This window comes from Nicotiana tabacum, chromosome 14 (assembly GCF_000715075.1).
Source record: "Nicotiana tabacum cultivar K326 chromosome 14, ASM71507v2, whole genome shotgun sequence".
In the NCBI taxonomy this organism is placed as follows: Eukaryota; Viridiplantae; Streptophyta; class Magnoliopsida; order Solanales; family Solanaceae; genus Nicotiana; species Nicotiana tabacum.
Genome location: NC_134093.1, coordinates 48,963,978 through 48,981,599, shown reverse-complemented (window position 1 = coordinate 48,981,599; position 17,622 = coordinate 48,963,978). Strand labels below are relative to the sequence as shown.

At 37.0% G+C, this 17,622-nt stretch overlaps 1 protein-coding gene across 2 annotated transcripts; it reads right to left on the bottom strand.

The window, feature by feature from the left end:
* Positions 1 to 4,564: 4,564 nt before the first annotated feature.
* On the bottom strand, positions 4,565 to 16,286 carry LOC107759758 (homocysteine S-methyltransferase 2). 2 transcript variants are annotated; one of them, XM_016577763.2, is made up of 7 exons: positions 15,973 to 16,286; positions 6,302 to 6,358; positions 5,973 to 6,202; positions 5,725 to 5,854; positions 5,405 to 5,608; positions 5,208 to 5,279; positions 4,565 to 5,000 (listed from the first exon to the last, which is right to left on the bottom strand). In XM_016577763.2, exons 1-7 carry the CDS (start codon positions 16,138 to 16,140, stop codon positions 4,824 to 4,826), a joined length of 1,038 nt encoding a protein of 345 aa, XP_016433249.2. In that variant the 5' UTR covers positions 16,141 to 16,286; the 3' UTR covers positions 4,565 to 4,823. The 2 variants fall into 2 exon arrangements, with proteins under 2 accessions (XP_016433249.2, XP_016433250.2); XM_016577764.2 differs by lacking the exon at positions 5,208 to 5,279 and having other exon boundaries at positions 15,973 to 16,285.
* Between the last annotated feature and the right edge of the window lie 1,336 nt (positions 16,287 to 17,622).

Sequence of the window (17,622 nt, the reverse complement as noted above, 5' to 3'; positions counted from 1 at the left end):
AACTGTACAGGTATGAGGGTCCATATGGGCACAATTTTAACTATGGATGGAATGAATACCCTTATTATGACTGGAATGAAAGCAAAGTGAGACAACCACCTCAAGAGGAGAATGGTAGTTTAGAAGAGCTTATGTATAAGTTGATGAATAATGTTGAAGAAAGATTTATACAAACTGACGAAGCCATTAAGAACCTAACAACGCAAGTGAGTCAATTAGTAAACATACTTTCAAAAGCTCATTGAAAGAGATAACCTGTGAGAATGAGCCTATCCGAGAGGATGAACATCTACAGAGAGAGTTTTCCACTTTACAAGAAGACTCTGATTTAACTGAGATGATTGAAAATGAGGCGTTGGTTGATTGTGAAGCAATAAAAGAAGAGTTCAAACCCTCATCCACCTTCCCACATTTACAGTCTTTAGTAGAAGAGAATGAGGAACAAATGGTCTTAGACATACCACAGGAATATTCACATGACCTTTCTTCTTTGTTTTCTTATTCTAACCTTGATCATGTGGATTTTATTTTTTGGGATTTACAGGAATATACATGGATTGATCATGTGAAAGAATGCAGAAATAAGTTGAGGATGATCTTACAAGAACAATCCATCGCTCAAAATGAGGCCAAGAAAGAAAGAAAAGAGCGGGGCTTGCAGATATCCTTAGAGGACTTTGGCCTGATAAGCTCTATAAAGAATCCCAAGGAGCGAAAACGAGGAATGAATTCAGAATTAGGGGTGGAGTTCATAAGTTCGCGGAAACAGAAATAATTCAGGAGAGTTTTCTTTACCTCTTACTTTTAATTTGTGTGTCATGGGGACATGCCACAATTTAAAGTGTGGGGTGGGGGATGATGTAAATATGTACATGTGTGTTTTTGATTTCGTTTGATTTATTTAAAAAAAATTGACTTTTCCCGACGATGAATTTCTTCGACTGTCTTCTTGAGGGATCAAAGTCAAAGAAAATATATTTTGTTTTTCTTAGGTAGTGTAACAATTTCTCCTTGGTTTTTCTTTGTGCCGTGGTTCTTTTCCAAGGGTTTTTCTTGAACCGGGCGTAGTAAGATTTTTTTTTGTTAGGAATAGTGAAGTCTTGTGCTATGTATTAAATGGAGATGACTTTTCTTGACGTTGTTGTGCCTTGAGAGTAGTGAGTGCCTTGGTTGTGACGCCTAGGCTCAGTTCTTGACTCATGTATAAGTGCCTTAACTTGTTTGATTGTGACTCTGCTTAACTGCTTTGACTAGAGAGTCGGTATAGATCTGGTCCTAAGTGAGTTATGTGTCAATGTGTGTGTGAGGTTTTATGATATTCTGTGCATGTCGGTTGATGTCTAGAACTTTCCCCGTGTATTTGTAAAGCGAAATAGTAGTCTTGTTCAGTCTAGAAAGTGATATAGGCATTTCTTTATTGAGCCACATATATGCTTTTACCCACCTAATTAATGTGTATCTTAGTTAGCCCCGCCGAGCCTGTAATCCTATTTCTTTGGCAACCATACTATAAGCTTGACCCCTTTGTTTGAATTGTCTATCTGTTTGAACCTTTTACCTCTCTTGAGCACTTGATTTTGTTATGAGCTTGTAAAAGCTAAGTGAGGTACGGTCGGGTTTTTAAGTGGAACCATAGGAAAAGGAAAAAGGTGCACTATTTGAAAAATGGTGAGATCTACGTGTAGAGAATTGGAAAAAATAAGTGAGTTTGCTTGAAAAGAAAAGAAATCAGAACTTAGAAAAGAAAAAAAATGGATTACATGCTAGTGGTAGTTCTCATCTTGTTTGTGCTTAAAGATATTGGAGCTTGATGTTATTATATATGAATTTTGGGGTTTGGTTCAACACAAGTGTAGGGTTTGAATTGTTAATGTATTTGTATTAAAGTACTTAGGGAGGTGTAGCCACTATATCCAAATCTATGCTACCTGTCCCACAACCTACATTACAACCAACTTAAGTCCTACTTGATCCTTGACTGAATGAGCTCAATTAGTAGAGTACTACCCTACGGGCAAGCCTATGGTACGTCTTCTGTGGCACATAAATTTTGATTCTGAGAGTGAGTGAATTCTTGCTATCTTGAGTTCCTATTTATTCTTGAATTGTATTATGTGTGGAACTACTCTCTATCTCTGGTGTGAAGGCACATGGTTTTTGAAGGTGAGATGAAATCTTTGACCTCTGTGTTGGAGTAAGTGAGTAGGTTGTGAAAAATGTGTGGTGCTCTTGAGTCGAATCTTGAGGTTAGGATGTTGTGATATGGTGCTTAGTCTTCTTTAAATATTCATGGCATAATGCGTTAGGGAAGTTACCTAATAAGAAGGCCGTCTCTATGTGAAGTGTAGTTTGATTGCTCGAGGACGAGCAATGGTTTAAGTGTGAGGTGTTGATGGTAGGCTAGAAAACCGTGTTTTAGTCATAATTTGCACTCCAATTACTGCATTTTACTTGTGTTTGAGCTTTAATGTTAGTGTATTGCACTTATTATATGTTTTATGCCTTGCAAGAAGTGATTCCGAGTTAAAAAGATAATTTGGAACTAAATCGAACAATGTGGAGCTTTGAAATCTGAGTAAAAACCCAAGAAATTAAGTCAGGATCACGTTCGGGGGTCGAGGACCAAGTTTGGATATCAAAAAGTGAGAAAACAAAAATTACTCTGAGAAAATTGCACTATCGCACCGCGAGGCTAATAGTGCTAGTGCACAATTCCTGTAAAGTGAAAAGAATCAACTCTATGAAGATCCTCACTAATGTGGCGCATGGGGTGCCGCGCCAGTGTATTTTCGCAGTCCAAGTGTCCCACTTCGATTTGGAAAGGGTAGTTTCATCCGGGCATGCTTCTACATGGTATAAATATACCAAAAATACGATTTTTAGAGGACTTTGACCTAGGGAACTATTGGAGAGCATTGGAGGCTTCAAGACACATAATTTCATCATCCTTCCATCAATTCAAAACGCGAATTTGGATTGTAATGTTGGATTAATGTTTTCTATATTCTTAAACTTATTTGTAATGACTTTCTCCATATCTATGGAGTAGTTTACCTTAGGGTTTGACATTATTTGGTGATTTAGCTATTGTTTATGGATTTGATTACTGTATAATTGCTTGAATTTATTGGAGGAGCTTTAATAGAGTTGTGATTTTATTCTTTATAGTGTTTAATCGAAAGAGGAACATCTTATTGAATATCATTGCAGTATATGCCGTAGTTTATTTTGGTGATTCTTTGAAGTAATCGAGAGAGCTTTTTGAGTTATCGTTTAAATTAAGATTGAGAAATATTCGTGAGAAGTTTCTCTTAGATCATTCCTACCAATAGATGCTTGCAAGTTTCACCGTACTTCACATTAGTTTATTTGAAAGATTTAGATTTAATCGAGAGAGGAGTCTGAATCGGAAGCATAAGCTAATCACCTATTAAATTCGTGAGAATCGATGGAACCTCAAGAGTGAAATATAACAGTGTCATATCCAAAATAACAACCTTGCACCTATCATGTCAAAACGCTTATTTCTCACATTGATGATAAGAAACCAACTTTGCTAATCTCTAGTTTGTTGCAGTCAATTGTCAATTGCTTTACTTTAGTAGTTAATCGTAGTTCGTAATCATTCCAATCAAGTTTTGATCATCCTGAATTGCAGTTAATCAGGAATTACTAGAGCATTATTTAAATTCAATCCCTGTGGAGACGATAATCATACTATACTATCTTTGGCTATCGAGCAATATTAATTTTGTGTTGTGTTTTGCGCCCGTCAAGAACAAAACTTTACATCCAAGAAAATGATAAGGCATGTGAAGGAGATTCATTTCTTTTAGGAGTCTTTTTCCTCTTCAAGAAAGAGAATCCTAATAGGTTAGAAATTCAGAGCAAAATCCTAACAATGACATCATGAATTACCAAACCCGTAAACAAGATTAGTTATGCGAATAATATACTTTCACGAAAAATATCTCCAAGTGCACTTAAGTGCTAACAATCTGAAAATGGAAAAAGACACATCCCCAACTAACGAGTGGAAATTGGTAAGGAGAATTTAAAGGTGAGGTTTGTTAAAAATATCATATAAGATTTTTACTTGAATCTAGACAACAAGCCGGTCTGGCCTAAGTCTTCAGTGAACTTTAAACCAATAGGGCATAAAGCCAAATGCACCTTAATTTGTTACATCAGAGTCTCAGTGGATTAGAAATTTTTAGTTCCAGTCCGTGAATTTGCTTGTAACTTTGGAAATATTTTTTTTTCCAGTCCTTAGAAAAGTTATTAGATTTTTTTTCTTTTTCTCCCGTTGCATCAAATGACATGTAAAGTGCATTGAAAGCTAGCATGGAAGTTGTAACTTTTTTCACTTGCTTTTTTTTAGAGTTCCTCTGTACTGCATCGTGTAAATATTCGCTATACCCTTAAATATTAAAGTTTACGTGTGCTTATAAATAGTTCCTCTAAGTTGGATCCTATTGGAGATTGATATATACTCAGTATGCTCAAGTTTTGCAAGTATAAAAGATGTGATATGATCAGAGTAAATATGCTTAAGTCACAAGCCTGAAGAGAGAAACATGGATATACAAAAGAGAATATTCATACAATTGATTCCTAACCATTTTTAATTAAAGCATTAGACTGATTGGCTTTATCGTCCACGGAGGTTGTGATGTACCACTAAAACAAAGGTAGACACTATATAAAGTATTACTATTGTTCTGTTTTTATTCGAATACACAAAACTTGGAGCAGTTAACACATTAGCCTTTGCCTTGCAGTGATCCCAGTTAACACATTAGCCTTTGCCTTGCAGTGATCCATCAGTCAACATATATATTAGCTAGCCCTTGTGAGACCTGCTTGCTCGAAAGAAGCTTGGAAATAGCCCTAATGGTATTTGGGGTGGTCCTGCAACAACCTCCGACGAGAGAAGCTCCAGCATCACACCACTTGTCTACGTATGACACGAAATCTTCCTCTGCAACACCAGTTGTAGCCTACAACAATAAACGATATTCGTTCATCTTAAGTTTCGAGACAACAGAATAGGATTGTCGCCTATCTATACATATGATATGATATATGCTACAGAAATGTGTGTTTCTAAAGCCTTTACATTCATTCGTTACAACTAGTGAAAAGCCTTTGGCATCTGAAAAAGCTAAAATTTTGGACAACAGTAATAGAAGAATGCATTAACTTACCACCCATTCTTTCCTTTCACCATCATAAGTCTCACCACTGTTAGGATATACAAGTATTGGTTTACTTGTTACCTGGATATCGTTTTCCATTGAAGCATTAAAGTCTCAAGAGTTAAAGTTAAATTTTACTATATGACGAGGCATTATGTATAAATATGAATTAATTTCATATGGAAATAACCAAAGAAGTCATATACCTTTCGGATCGATTGGATCAGCCCTTGAATATATCTAGGAGGGGTACAATTGATTCCAATCCCAACAACTTGCTTACACGACTCAGCGATCGAAGCACATTCTACCACAGAATCCCCACTGACTACATTGGTACCATCTTTAGAACTGAAGGAAAACCAGGCTGGAATATTTATGACCTCTTCCTCAAGAAGCTCAGCATAAGCCTATATGCAATGAAAATGGAGTTATATCACATAATCACCACTACTGTCCATATTTAAGATCGACGGAAGATAGAAAGAATATATTGGATATCATAAAAGATCAAGACATTAAATACCTGAGCTTCCATTTTGTTCGGAGTTGTCTCGAATGCAATCAAATCAGCACCTGAATTGGCAAGAACCTGAACTCTCCTTCGATGAAAATCTTTAAGAGTTTTCACCATGATTGCATCACCATAAATTCCACTACAAATGAAAGATGAGTAATCAGTTTCTACTACTAGTAATCAACCATATCTTAACTTAGGTGCTCAAAATATAATATACCTCGATCGTTCTGCTAAGACGTTAAACATTAACTTACCTATATTCAGAACCATCAGCCAAATAAGCTCCATAGCTTCCCACAGATGCTGCAACCAAGATTGGTTTGTGCTTCAAATTACTTTCATTATCTAAATCATCCCAAGAACTTTTCGCAGCTCTGTCATTATATATGTTCCGTGCTTCACATGCTATCTCCACGCTTCTCTTAAGTAATGCTTCACCTTCTTCCTTTGATATGCCCTTTGCTTCAAATCCCTGAAGAGTAGCCTGTCTCATGCAAAAGGTACTTCAGATTTTGTTTTAATGCAAGTGATCAAACAACTAACGCGATATAAAGAAAAGAAAAATATAAGATGGGATTACAACCTGATAAGATGCAGATATTATAATGTTTGCACCAGCTTCCAGGTAATCTAGGTGCACCTGTTACATAAAACAAAACAATAAGCATAGATTTTTGTTTTCATTTGTGTCAAATATAACACGCGATTGCAATTGGATAAAAATAAGCCAATATTGACAAATTAAGTTTTATGCGCTCGCAATTATAGATTTTTTACACCATCAAGTTAAGTTAACCTACAACAACAGATAAAGTATTCGTACATAGCACGTCTAATATGGTAATATAAAACAAGAGCAATAACTGGGAATAATTAATTACACAGTACTGATAGTATAAAAATTCTTTACACTATCATACATATAACTTAAATTCATTAATGTCTAAGGCTCAATGGTAACTTTACTATTTGGAAAACACATCAAAATTACCACATGTTCATTTCAGTACTTTCTATGACATGAGAATAGATCTTAAAACAAATTTTGATAATTTTAGTGAGAATAACACCAATTTTTAGGAGAACTAAATTGCATTTCCCCCTCAGTTTATACAAATTTGCTAATATGGCACTTGTAACAAGCAAATGTAAGATTCTTTGGTAGAAATGACACAAGGTAGCCACTCTAAAGGGCTGCTATTTAGGAATTAGCCAGTACGTCCTGAAATTAATTTTCTAGTTCAATTTTTTTGGGATAAAAATGTCCATAATTATCCTAAAGTTAAGTTTTTTAGTTTAAAATTTCAGAACAAAATAAGTAGTAGCTAATCTCTAAATAGCATTCCTAAGAATGGCTATCTGTGCACTTGCCCCGATTCTTTGTCATGGTCATTGGACTGGCCCACATGACTCTGTAATATTTATTCTACAAATACAAAAACAAATAATTTGGTGACATTCTTTTCATCATCCAGATGTATAACATATTACTATTAAGTATGCAAAGTAGATGTGTCAGCATCATGTCACGTCCTTAGTCGTTAACTAAGTACACGTGCGGCACTTGATAATTTGCTCACGTTCTTGCTATGCCAAGTCAGCCTTACTACACTCAAGATCGCTAAGAGAATGGTAGAAAGAACACAAGAGAATTGTTAAAGGAAGCTTTGTATTAGAGAGAACTTGAATTGTTTGCTTGATGAATTACAAATGAATGGCCTCCTTTATATACTAGTCTCTTAGGGGCTAGTGTGTAAATATTAATTGTTACACAAGTCCTTAATATTTACAAGATAAGGGCTTTCTCTAGAATTCTCTACAAGCCTAGAAGATTCCAAGGACTTTCCTAACAAATCCATAAACATCTAGGATCTTCCAAAGGAAATGTCCATACTTCTCTAGAATCTTCTCACAAATACAAGAATTCCTCCTATGTAAGCTCCCACATGGCATTAATATATGCCAAATGGTGCTTATGTGGCATGATGACATGGCGAGTCATCACACTCTCCCCCACCTAATGTTGCGACGGCCGCGGCGCAATGTTGTTGCATAAACTCTCGGATCTTATCTTTGAATTGCCATAAATCTTCATAACGTTCCCATGTGGCCTCCTCCGGTGATTGCACCTTCCAATGGACGAGGAACATTGCGGTGGCTTTTTGCCCTTGTTTTCGCCTGACCTGGTAATCAATAATAGCCTCAATATCCCGGTCGTGCGAGGCGGTGATAGTAATAGGCGCTCGACTTGATTGGCCCCTACTTGGATCATCCTTGTCTTCATAATATGGCTTAAGCATACTGGAATGGAAGACAGGATAGATCTTAAGATATGATGGCATGTCAAGCTTGTATGAGATCTTGCCTACCTTGGCGACTATCTTAAATGGCCCCTCATACTTGCGAATCAGATTCTGATGCATGCCCCGTAGTGCCTTAAACTGTCTTGGATTAAACTTCACCATGACCATGTCCCCAACTCTATAGTCCGTGGGACGCCGCTTACGATCTGCAAACTTCTTCATCTTCTTAGTTGCCTTATCCAAGTAGGACTTAGCAGTGTCAAGTTGCTCCTCCCATCCTTTGGCCATATGATAGGCCCCCAAACTCTTTCCCTCGAACGCGGCTGGTAATGAATGTGGAGTTTGTGGTTGTTGGCCTGTGGCTAGCTCAAATGGTGTCCGCCCCGTGGACTCACTCCGCTGCAAGTTATAAAAGAATTGAGCGATGTCTAGGAGCCTTGACCAATCTTTCTGATGTGCGCTTACATAATGCCTCAAGTAGCATTCTAGTAAGGCATTGACCAGTTCCGTTTGTCCATCTGTCTGTGGGTGGAAACTAGTGAAAAGGTGCAGTTCCGTGCCAAGTATGTCGAATAATTCTCTCCAAAAGTTTTCAGTAAAACGGGGGTCTCGATCACTGATAATATGCCTTGGTAAGCCCCAATACTTCACCACATTCTTAAAGAATAGCTTGGCGGCTTCCTTGGCAGTGCAACCTGGTATGGCAGGCAAGAAGGTGGCATATTTGGAAAATCTATCCACGACCACCATAATAGTACCATAACCGTCAGACTTCGGTAGGCAAGTGATAAAGTCCATAGTCACGCTCTCACATGGATTCTCTGTAACTGGTAGTGGCTCCAAAAGTCCTCCGGGTTTTTGTTGCTCAACCTTGTCCTGTTGACAGATAAGACAAGTCTGCACATAACACTCTATGTCATCTCGCATGCGTGGCCAATAGTAGACTGACTCAACCAAGGCCCTAGTGCGACATTGGCCTGGATGACCAGCCCACATTGTGTCATGACTCTCCCTTATAATCCGCCGTCTAATGTCTCCAAACTTAGGCACGTAGACCCGCCGACCTGTGGTAAGTAGTAGGCCGTCTTCGACCCAAAAACGTCTCGTATTGCCCTGGTTGGCTAACTCGATAAGTTGTTTGGCTGCTGGATCGTGTTGCATGCCTTCTTTTATAGCCTCATGAATGTCCCATCTTGTTGAAGTGATTGCAGCAATCTTGGCTTTCCGGCTCAAGGCATCGGCTACAACGTTACCTTTTCCCGACTTATACTCCAGCACATAATCAAATTCGGCCAAGAAATCCTGCCACCGAGTCTGTTTTGGGGTGAGCTTCTTCTGCGTCTGAAAATAGCTAGTAGCTACATTGTCGGTCTTGACCACGAACCTCGACCCAAGCAAATAATGTCGCCATGTACGAAGGCAATGCATAATAGCAGTCATCTCCTTCTCTTGCACTGTGTAATGCCGCTCCGTCTCATTTAACTTGCGACTCTCAAATGCTATGGGATGCTTATCCTGCATCAAGACACCCCCAATGGCAAAATCTGAGGCATCTGTATGCACCTCAAATGTCTTGGCAAAGTCAGGTAATGCCAAGACTGGCTCCTCTATTACAGCTGCCTTGAGGTCTTCAAACGCCCATGGACAATGCTCCGTCCAAACCCATGGCTTGTTCTTCTTTAGCAACTTAGTCAATGGTGTGGCCTTTGCTGAGTAGCCACACATGAACTGGCGATAGTAGTTAACAAGGCCAAGGAAGGATCTCAACTCAGTTACCTTTATAGATGCCTCCCACACCTGGATAGCACGTACCTTAGCCTCATCCATACGTAGCTCACCATTGCTAATAACATGGCCTAAGAGGTGCACCTTTGATTGTGCAAACTCACATTTCTCCCTCTTGATGTATAGCTCGTTCTCCCGTAAGACTTGGAAAACCTTCCTTAAGTGCTTCATGTGCTCTTCCAAGGTGTTGCTGTAGATGACTATGTCGTCTAGGTAGACTACCATGAACTGATCAAGGTAGGGATGGAAAATCTTATTCATAAGGATGCAAAATGTGGCAGGTGCATTGGTTAAGCCGAAAGGTATCACCAACCACTCAAAGGCTCCATATCTCGTCACACATGTTGTCTTTGGCTTATCCCCCTCTACAATGCGAACCTGGTAGTAGCCCTTGCGAAGATCCACCTTGGTAAAATACTTGGCTTGCCCAAGTCTATCGAATAAGTCGGCAATGAGCGGGATTGGGTACTTATTCTTTACCGTGACCTTATTAAGTGCTCGGTAGTCTATGCATAAGCGTAGTGATCCATCCTTCTTCTTCTGGAACAATACTGGTGCGCCGAAAGGTGCCTTTGATGGGCGAATGTGACCAACATCTAGCAGCTCTTTCAATTGTTTCCTAAGCTCCTCTAGCTCGGGCGGTGCCATACGATATGGGGCAAATGCTGGTGGCTTAGCCCCTGGCTCCAACTCAATCTTGTGATCCACCTCTCGCCTAGGCGGCAAGTGCTTAGGCAACTCCTAGGGCATGCCATCTTTGTTTTCCTCAAGCAACTTCTCTATGCAAGGTGGTAGTGTCTCTTGAAAACTCTTGTCTTCCTCCAGACTTGCGATGGTTGCCACGAACTTCGGCTCCCCCTTCTTGATCCCCTTGACAACCTGCATAGCTGAGAGTTGTGCTTGGCTCAATCCGTGTGGCATAGACACTGTAGGTACTATGCAAGCTCTTTCTGGCTCCATAACCAAGAGATGTTGGAGGTAGGGATAGATCAAAATATAACAATGTCTAAAGAACTCTTGTCCCAATATGATGTCAAAGATATACATAGCGGTTACAGTAAAGTTTGTCATACCTTTCCAAGTTCCCAATTGGACACCAAGTCCATTAGCTACCCCACGAGCATTTTGTATCTCGGCATTCACGGTCTTGACGCGGGAGTTGGTTGGAGCAAGCTTCAATTCTAGTCTTTTTGCGGCAGCCTCAGTCACGAAATTATGAGTTTCTCCAGTATCCACCATTGCATGAGCAGGCTTGTTGTTGATGGTGAGATCCACGTACTGGTTTCCATTCTCGGTAGGTTGGATAGTTTGCTTTGTGACAGCACCACATAATCCGATCATACCTAACTGTGCGATTCCCGAACTCTCTCCTTGCGGCTGCTCCTTCCGTTCACGGACCATGGCGCTAAGGCTCTTTAGGTCGGGACAATTCCTGAAGCTGTGCGGCCCTCCGCATATGTAACATCCATTCTTCTCGGCCTGCGCCTTCTTCTCGGCGTAGCCCTGACGGCCACTCAGCTTTTTGGAATCTTGAGTCTTGTAGTATTGTTGTTGTATCTCCTTGCCTTTTCCACGGTCTCCCCCACCTTTGACATTGTTAAACTTTGATTCTTTGACTTTCCCTTTGTCGTGTTTGTCATGCCTGAAATCCATCAATGATTCGACCTCCACTATGGCTTGGTCTATATTTGCGACTTGCCGGCGTTGTAACTCCTGCTTAGCCCAATTTCGCAACCCGTCCATGAAGTGGAACAACAAGTCATCATTGGTCAGGTTGGGGATTTGAAGCATAAGGGTAGTGAACTCCTTGACATAGACACGTATGCTCCCTGTTTGCTTTAACTCCCTAAGTTTGCGCCTTGCCTCGTACAAGACATTATTTGGAAAGAACTGTCGCTTGAACTCGGCTTTGAACTGATCCCACGTGCTAATAGTACATATACCTTTATACACGTCGGCCATCTTCCTTCTCCACCATAGCATGGCAGTCTCTGAGAGGTACAACACCGCAATGTTGATCATGGTGCCTTCCACCTTCCCCAAACGTTGACCAAAGATCTCACGAACACCGGGGGTTTGGGAGCCTCGATCTTGGCCTCCCTTGTCACAACATTGATGGTTGCCTCGGTCACGTCAATAGTAACATGCTCCTCGAGTGACTCTATCTTTGCCTTCATAGCATCGATAGTACTCAAAGCCTCCATGAGTCTGCACTCTACGGCAGTGATAGTTTGCCTTAGTTCCATCTCGGTCTGTGTATGTCCCTCCAAGTCATTTCGGATGCTCTCAATCTCTTCAAGAGTGTGCCCCTCAAGAATGCTAATGGTGCCTTCCACCTTCCCCAAACGTTGACCAAAGATCTCCACGGCGTCCATCCCCGCGTTTATCTTCATCACCCACTCTTTACCGAGAGAGACGTCCTCGGGCAGGACCTCCACTTCATCCTCGCTCGCCTCAGTGGCAGATGGTTCTTGGGATGTAAGCCCTTCATTTGACACAACCTCGAGTGGCACCTCCTGGCCCTTGTGGGTGGCATTTCTATTTTTGTTACGGCCGCTCTTGCCAGCAGCATCCTGGATGACGTTGGCTTGGGTCTTGGCAGGGTTAATTTCTTATGTTGGCCTCCTACACAATGAATTATACCATAGTGTCACGTCCTTAGTCGTTAACTAAGTACACGTGCGGCACTTGACAATTTGCTCACGTTCTTGCTATGCCAAGTCAGCCTTACTACACTCAAGATCGCTAAGAGAATGGTAGAAAGAACACAAGAGAATTGTTAAAGGAAGCTTTGTATTAGAGAGAACTTGAATTGTTTGCTTGATGAATTACAAATGAATGGCCTCCTTTATATACTAGTCTCTTAGGGGCTAGTGTGTAAATATTAATTGTTACATAAGTCCTTAATATTTACAAGATAAGGGCTTTCTCTAGAATTCTCTACAAGCCTAGAAGATTCTTAGAACTTTCCTAGCAAATCCATAAACATCTAGGATCTTCCAAAGGAAATGTTCATACTTCTCTAGAATCTTCTCACAAATGCAAGCATTCCTCCTATGTAAGCTCCCACATGGCATTAATATATGCCAAATGGCACTTATGTGGCAAGATGACATGGCGAGTCATCACAATCATCTCTATAAAATAAGTATGAGGTGTCCAAGATAAGATCCACCACGTTGCTATAAAGGAGATAATAAAACAAAAAAATCTATTGCAGAATTCCAAAGTCTGATGCAATCGAACATCATAAGGCACTGATCAATTTTCCAGATATTACAGCTCACATGTTCCACATATATAAATTAATAAATAGGGGTGTACAAAAGAAACCGACAAATCACACCAAACCGATAATTCGAGTCAAATCGAAAAAAAAAATCCGATTATGGTTTGATTTGCTTGGTTTGGTGTTAGAAAAAAAAAATCCGACCATAATTGATTTGGTTTGGTTTTAACTAAAAAAAGTCAAACCGAAACCAAACCAACCCGACATTACATGCATACAAGTTTTAAAAATATTTTAGACATAAAAAAAATAATTCTAATATAATTTATAAATATTGTTTAAACTTTTTCATAATTCTCTTTTTTAATGTATTATTTCAAGCTTGGACTTAGAATCTTTGAATGATCAAATACGTTTTATAACCCATAAAAGTTAGTAACTCAAATAAAGCCCAAAAGCAAAATTAAATCAATACTAATGCTAACAAAAAAAATTCAATTCAATACTATGAATGACAATAGTATTGGATATTTATTTTTTTTGTTTTGCATTAATTTAGATAGTGAAAACGCATAACTTACTTTTAATATTATTTAGTCATGTAATTAATACTTAGTACTTATTAGTCGTACTTATTTTAGCATGGCTTAGTACTTTTAGATTATGTTTATTTTTATTATGACTTATTAATTAGCAATATTTATTTTACGCGATTTGTTGAGTATTTTAGTATAATCATGACTCATCTCACATTATTTTGTGTTATTTTATTGGGTAACATCTTATATAGTTTTATTCTACTAGGACCTAAGAAATATTAGAGCACAAATTATATATTTTATGCTATGAAGATTTTGTCGTAAAAAATCCAAAAAACCCGAGAAAACCGAAAAACCGAGATTGAAAAACCCGACTTTTATTGGTTTGATTTGGTTTATAGATTTAAAAATCCGAGACAATTGATTTGATTTGGTAATTGAAAAACCCGAACCAACCCGCTCTATATACACCCCTATTAATAAATATGAATAAATGAAAACAGTAAACACAGAAACAGCTCACATGTTCCTCGTAAGCAAGTTTAGAAAAGAAAAGTTTAATATTATAGGCAAAGACTATATCCAGCCTACTATACGCTGACAAATAACTAGCTAAAGTTGTCAAAATGAATGAATAACAGATTATAACAAAATTAGGAAGAAGAGGAGAAAGAAAATATTTAAGTACAAGCATGAACGTCTCAAGAAGATATGAAAAAATTAGCACTTACTCGGCAGTAATATTTATTATATTGTTACCAACTAATTAAAAGGGTCATTAACAAAATCAAGCAATCATTAAAGATTAAAAAATAGCATAACAGAAAAGGAAACCTCGCGTAACCTTAACCCCACGGTACTGTAACCAAATATCAACTAACACAAAGTCACAAACAAGTACTAATATCCAGGTAATATAAGACTGTAGTCCAGTGATCGATGAGGTCGATTAAAATTATCCCAAAAAAATAATAATTACAATATAAGTAGAGATATAAATATTAAGTAGTAATTTTTTTCCCGTCTTGATTTAATCAGTGCGTACCAAAAAGTTCAAGTGCGTACCAATTGCCCCAATACCACCATTTAGAAAGAAAAAAGAATATGTTGTATTATTCTCTATGGTCTATATTAAACACAATGTTATATTTATATATTTGAAAATAATTTAACTTAAAACATTTCAATTTGTCTTAATAGTACTCTTTTATAGCCATATAAATCTCAAAATCACACGTTCTGAAGGTATGCTTTCTTGTTTGAATTTTATTATCAGTTAAACTATGCCACATAAATTAAAACAAGTAATTAATATCTTGTTACTTACAAATCAATAGTTCCCAAAACGTATAACAAAAGAATCATCATAGACATACAATTACAAAAATAAATAAGAGTGGTTGTTTTTCTTGGTGTTGACTAAGGGTGTATATAGTTCGGGTTGGTTCGGATTTTCTAATTACCGAACCAAACCAATTATATCGAGTTATTAAATCTAAAGACCAAACCAAACCAATAAAAGTCAGGTTTTTAAATCTGGGTTTTTCTCGGGTTTTTCGAGTTTTCGGGTTGTTTTGATTGTTTTTTCATAAAGTGTAGCACAAAATATAGAATTTGTTCTCCAAATATTTCTTTAATCCTAGTAAGATAGAACTATATAAGGTGTTTTTTAATAAAATAACATAAATATGAGATGATTCATGGCATTGTACTAAAATATTCAACAATAAAGATGAGAAAATCACATAAAATAAATATTATTAATAAGTCATAATGAAAACAAACATAATTTAAAATTACTAATAAGTTGCTAAAATAAGTACAACTAATAAGTACTATTATTTACATGAGTAAACACTAAAAGAAAAATAAGTTATGCATTTCATCTAAACCATGGAAAAACTAAAAAATAGATATCCAACACTATTTTCATTCATAATACAATTGAATTGAATGTCTTTTATTATCATAAGTATATTTGGTTTTGGTTTAGAATTTATTTGAGTTACTAACATTTATGGTATATAAAACTTATTGGAGCATCCAAAAATTATAAGTCTAACCTTGAAATAATACGTTAAAAGATAAAATTATGAAAAAACTTAAGAAATATTTATAAATTACACTACAATAAATATTTTCATGTATTAAATATATTTAAAACTTCTATACATATAATGTCGGTTTGGTTTGATTTGGTTTCGATTTGACTTTTTAGTTAAAACCAAATCAAACCAAATATCATCGAATTTTATTTTTCCAACACCAAACCAATCAAACCAAATCATAATCGGATTTTTTTTTTCGGTTTAACCCGAATTATCGGGTTAATACGATTTGGGTTTCATACACGGAGGAGGAGAAGAGGTAGAGAAATTAAAGAGGTAAAAATACGTACCCTTCTTATAAGATGAGGTGAGCTAATAACGCATTTGGCACTCCAAAGAGGATCATTTAAGTCTGCACCATGACGTTCCAGCTCCGTCGCGAGTCCACCGTCGATGACGGCATAGCCACCGCACTGCCGGAGGAAATCAGTCAACCCTTCTACGGTTTTCAACCCCATGTGATTTTTTTTCTTCCTTTTTACCTGTGAAAATATAGACTAAAAATTGATTTGTCAACTTAGTAAGCTTAATGAGGAGAGTTGCAAGCGGTGATCAGTGAATAGACCAAAACTTGTGTCTCAAATATTTGCCACATTTATAAGAGCCAAGAAGATTGTATATATATTATTCTGCTTTATTATCAATGCCCATATAGTTTGTATAATATCAAATCCACTACACAAACAAAGTTTTATTACCTTATGTGCCTGCTGATTGGGTCGACTAAAATAGGATGGAGGGAATAATTTTTTTATATATAATAAATAAATTTAACTGAAAGAGACAATTAAATTATTAAAAATAATTTTAAAATGACAATAACGTCATTAATGTTATAATAATAAACTGAGTTAACTTAAGTTTGACAATATTCTAAATAGCAGTTTAAACTAGTGTAATTGATTTTCTAACCACTTATATAGATCTCTCCATTTAAATACTAGTACAAGTTTCAAACTTGTTGCTTTCCTAAAAGGAACTCTTTTTGTTTTATATTTGCCACAAAGAAAGAATAACAACAGAAAGCAAAAACAATAAATAAAAACATTGAACTTGCTCCGCTTAAAAGTGGGACATAATTTTTAACTACGTTTGGAGGTACAAATTCCCATATGACCAATTTATATCCCTAAATATATTAAAAAGAGAAATACCCCTATGTTCATACAAGGAAATTCTAATGGGCTGAATTGTCCAAAAAATACTAAGTGAAGGGGGAAAAAAGAAAACGTCTAACCAACAAAAGGTATTGTTAGTGGAAGCATGTTAATATTTTTAGTGGAATTTGAACCTTTACTCTAAGCCAACTCATAATTAGCTATTTTCGACACCGTCTTAGCAAGAAATAACATGATTTATGCTTCGCTAATAATAAAACCAGATAACTTAAAGTTTCGTGCTAATGTTGTTTAATTAGCTTAAAAGAATCCAGTAATCTTGTCTTTTCTAGGTAAAAAATCAATTAAAAATAAAAGCATAATTTTGAAAACTTTTTGGATTATTATCATAATAGGCGGAGGACATTGCTTCACGTGAATTTCTAAATACCTTTTTTCTTTTTCTTTTTTTTTTACCAGGATCAGCATCTTATCATCCAAAAATTTTGGTTAATGACAATTGTATTAAAGATGCATATTCTATATTTCATCACCCCCAAACATTTTGGGTAATGAACAATTGTTTGACCAGTTAGGAATTAGAATAACATTTTCTTAGTTGGGTTTTTGGTAATGGATAATTGTTTAATGAGTGATTGCAGAATATACTTGTAATTATTCTTTCAAGTAAAAATAAAACAAAAATTGAGACAACAATTTATGAAATTTGAATCACCAATCTAAATAGTACATGGTGGAGTTGCGACGAATCACAATATATCGTGTATTTATGTTTTTACGGATTAAGGCTGCGTATGATAGACTCTTGTGGTCCGACTCTTC

Coding starts and splice junctions, on each gene's coding strand:
- LOC107759758 (XM_016577763.2), bottom strand. CDS start 16,140: ATGGGGTTGAAAACCGTAGAAGGGTTGACTGATTTCCTCCGGCAGTGC. Junction 5,609..5,724: donor CGAACAAAATGGAAGCTCAG/GTATTTAATGTC, acceptor CATTGCATATAG/GCTTATGCTGAGCTTCTTGA. Junction 5,280..5,404: donor TGATCCAATCGATCCGAAAG/GTATATGACTTC, acceptor AACGATATCCAG/GTAACAAGTAAACCAATACT.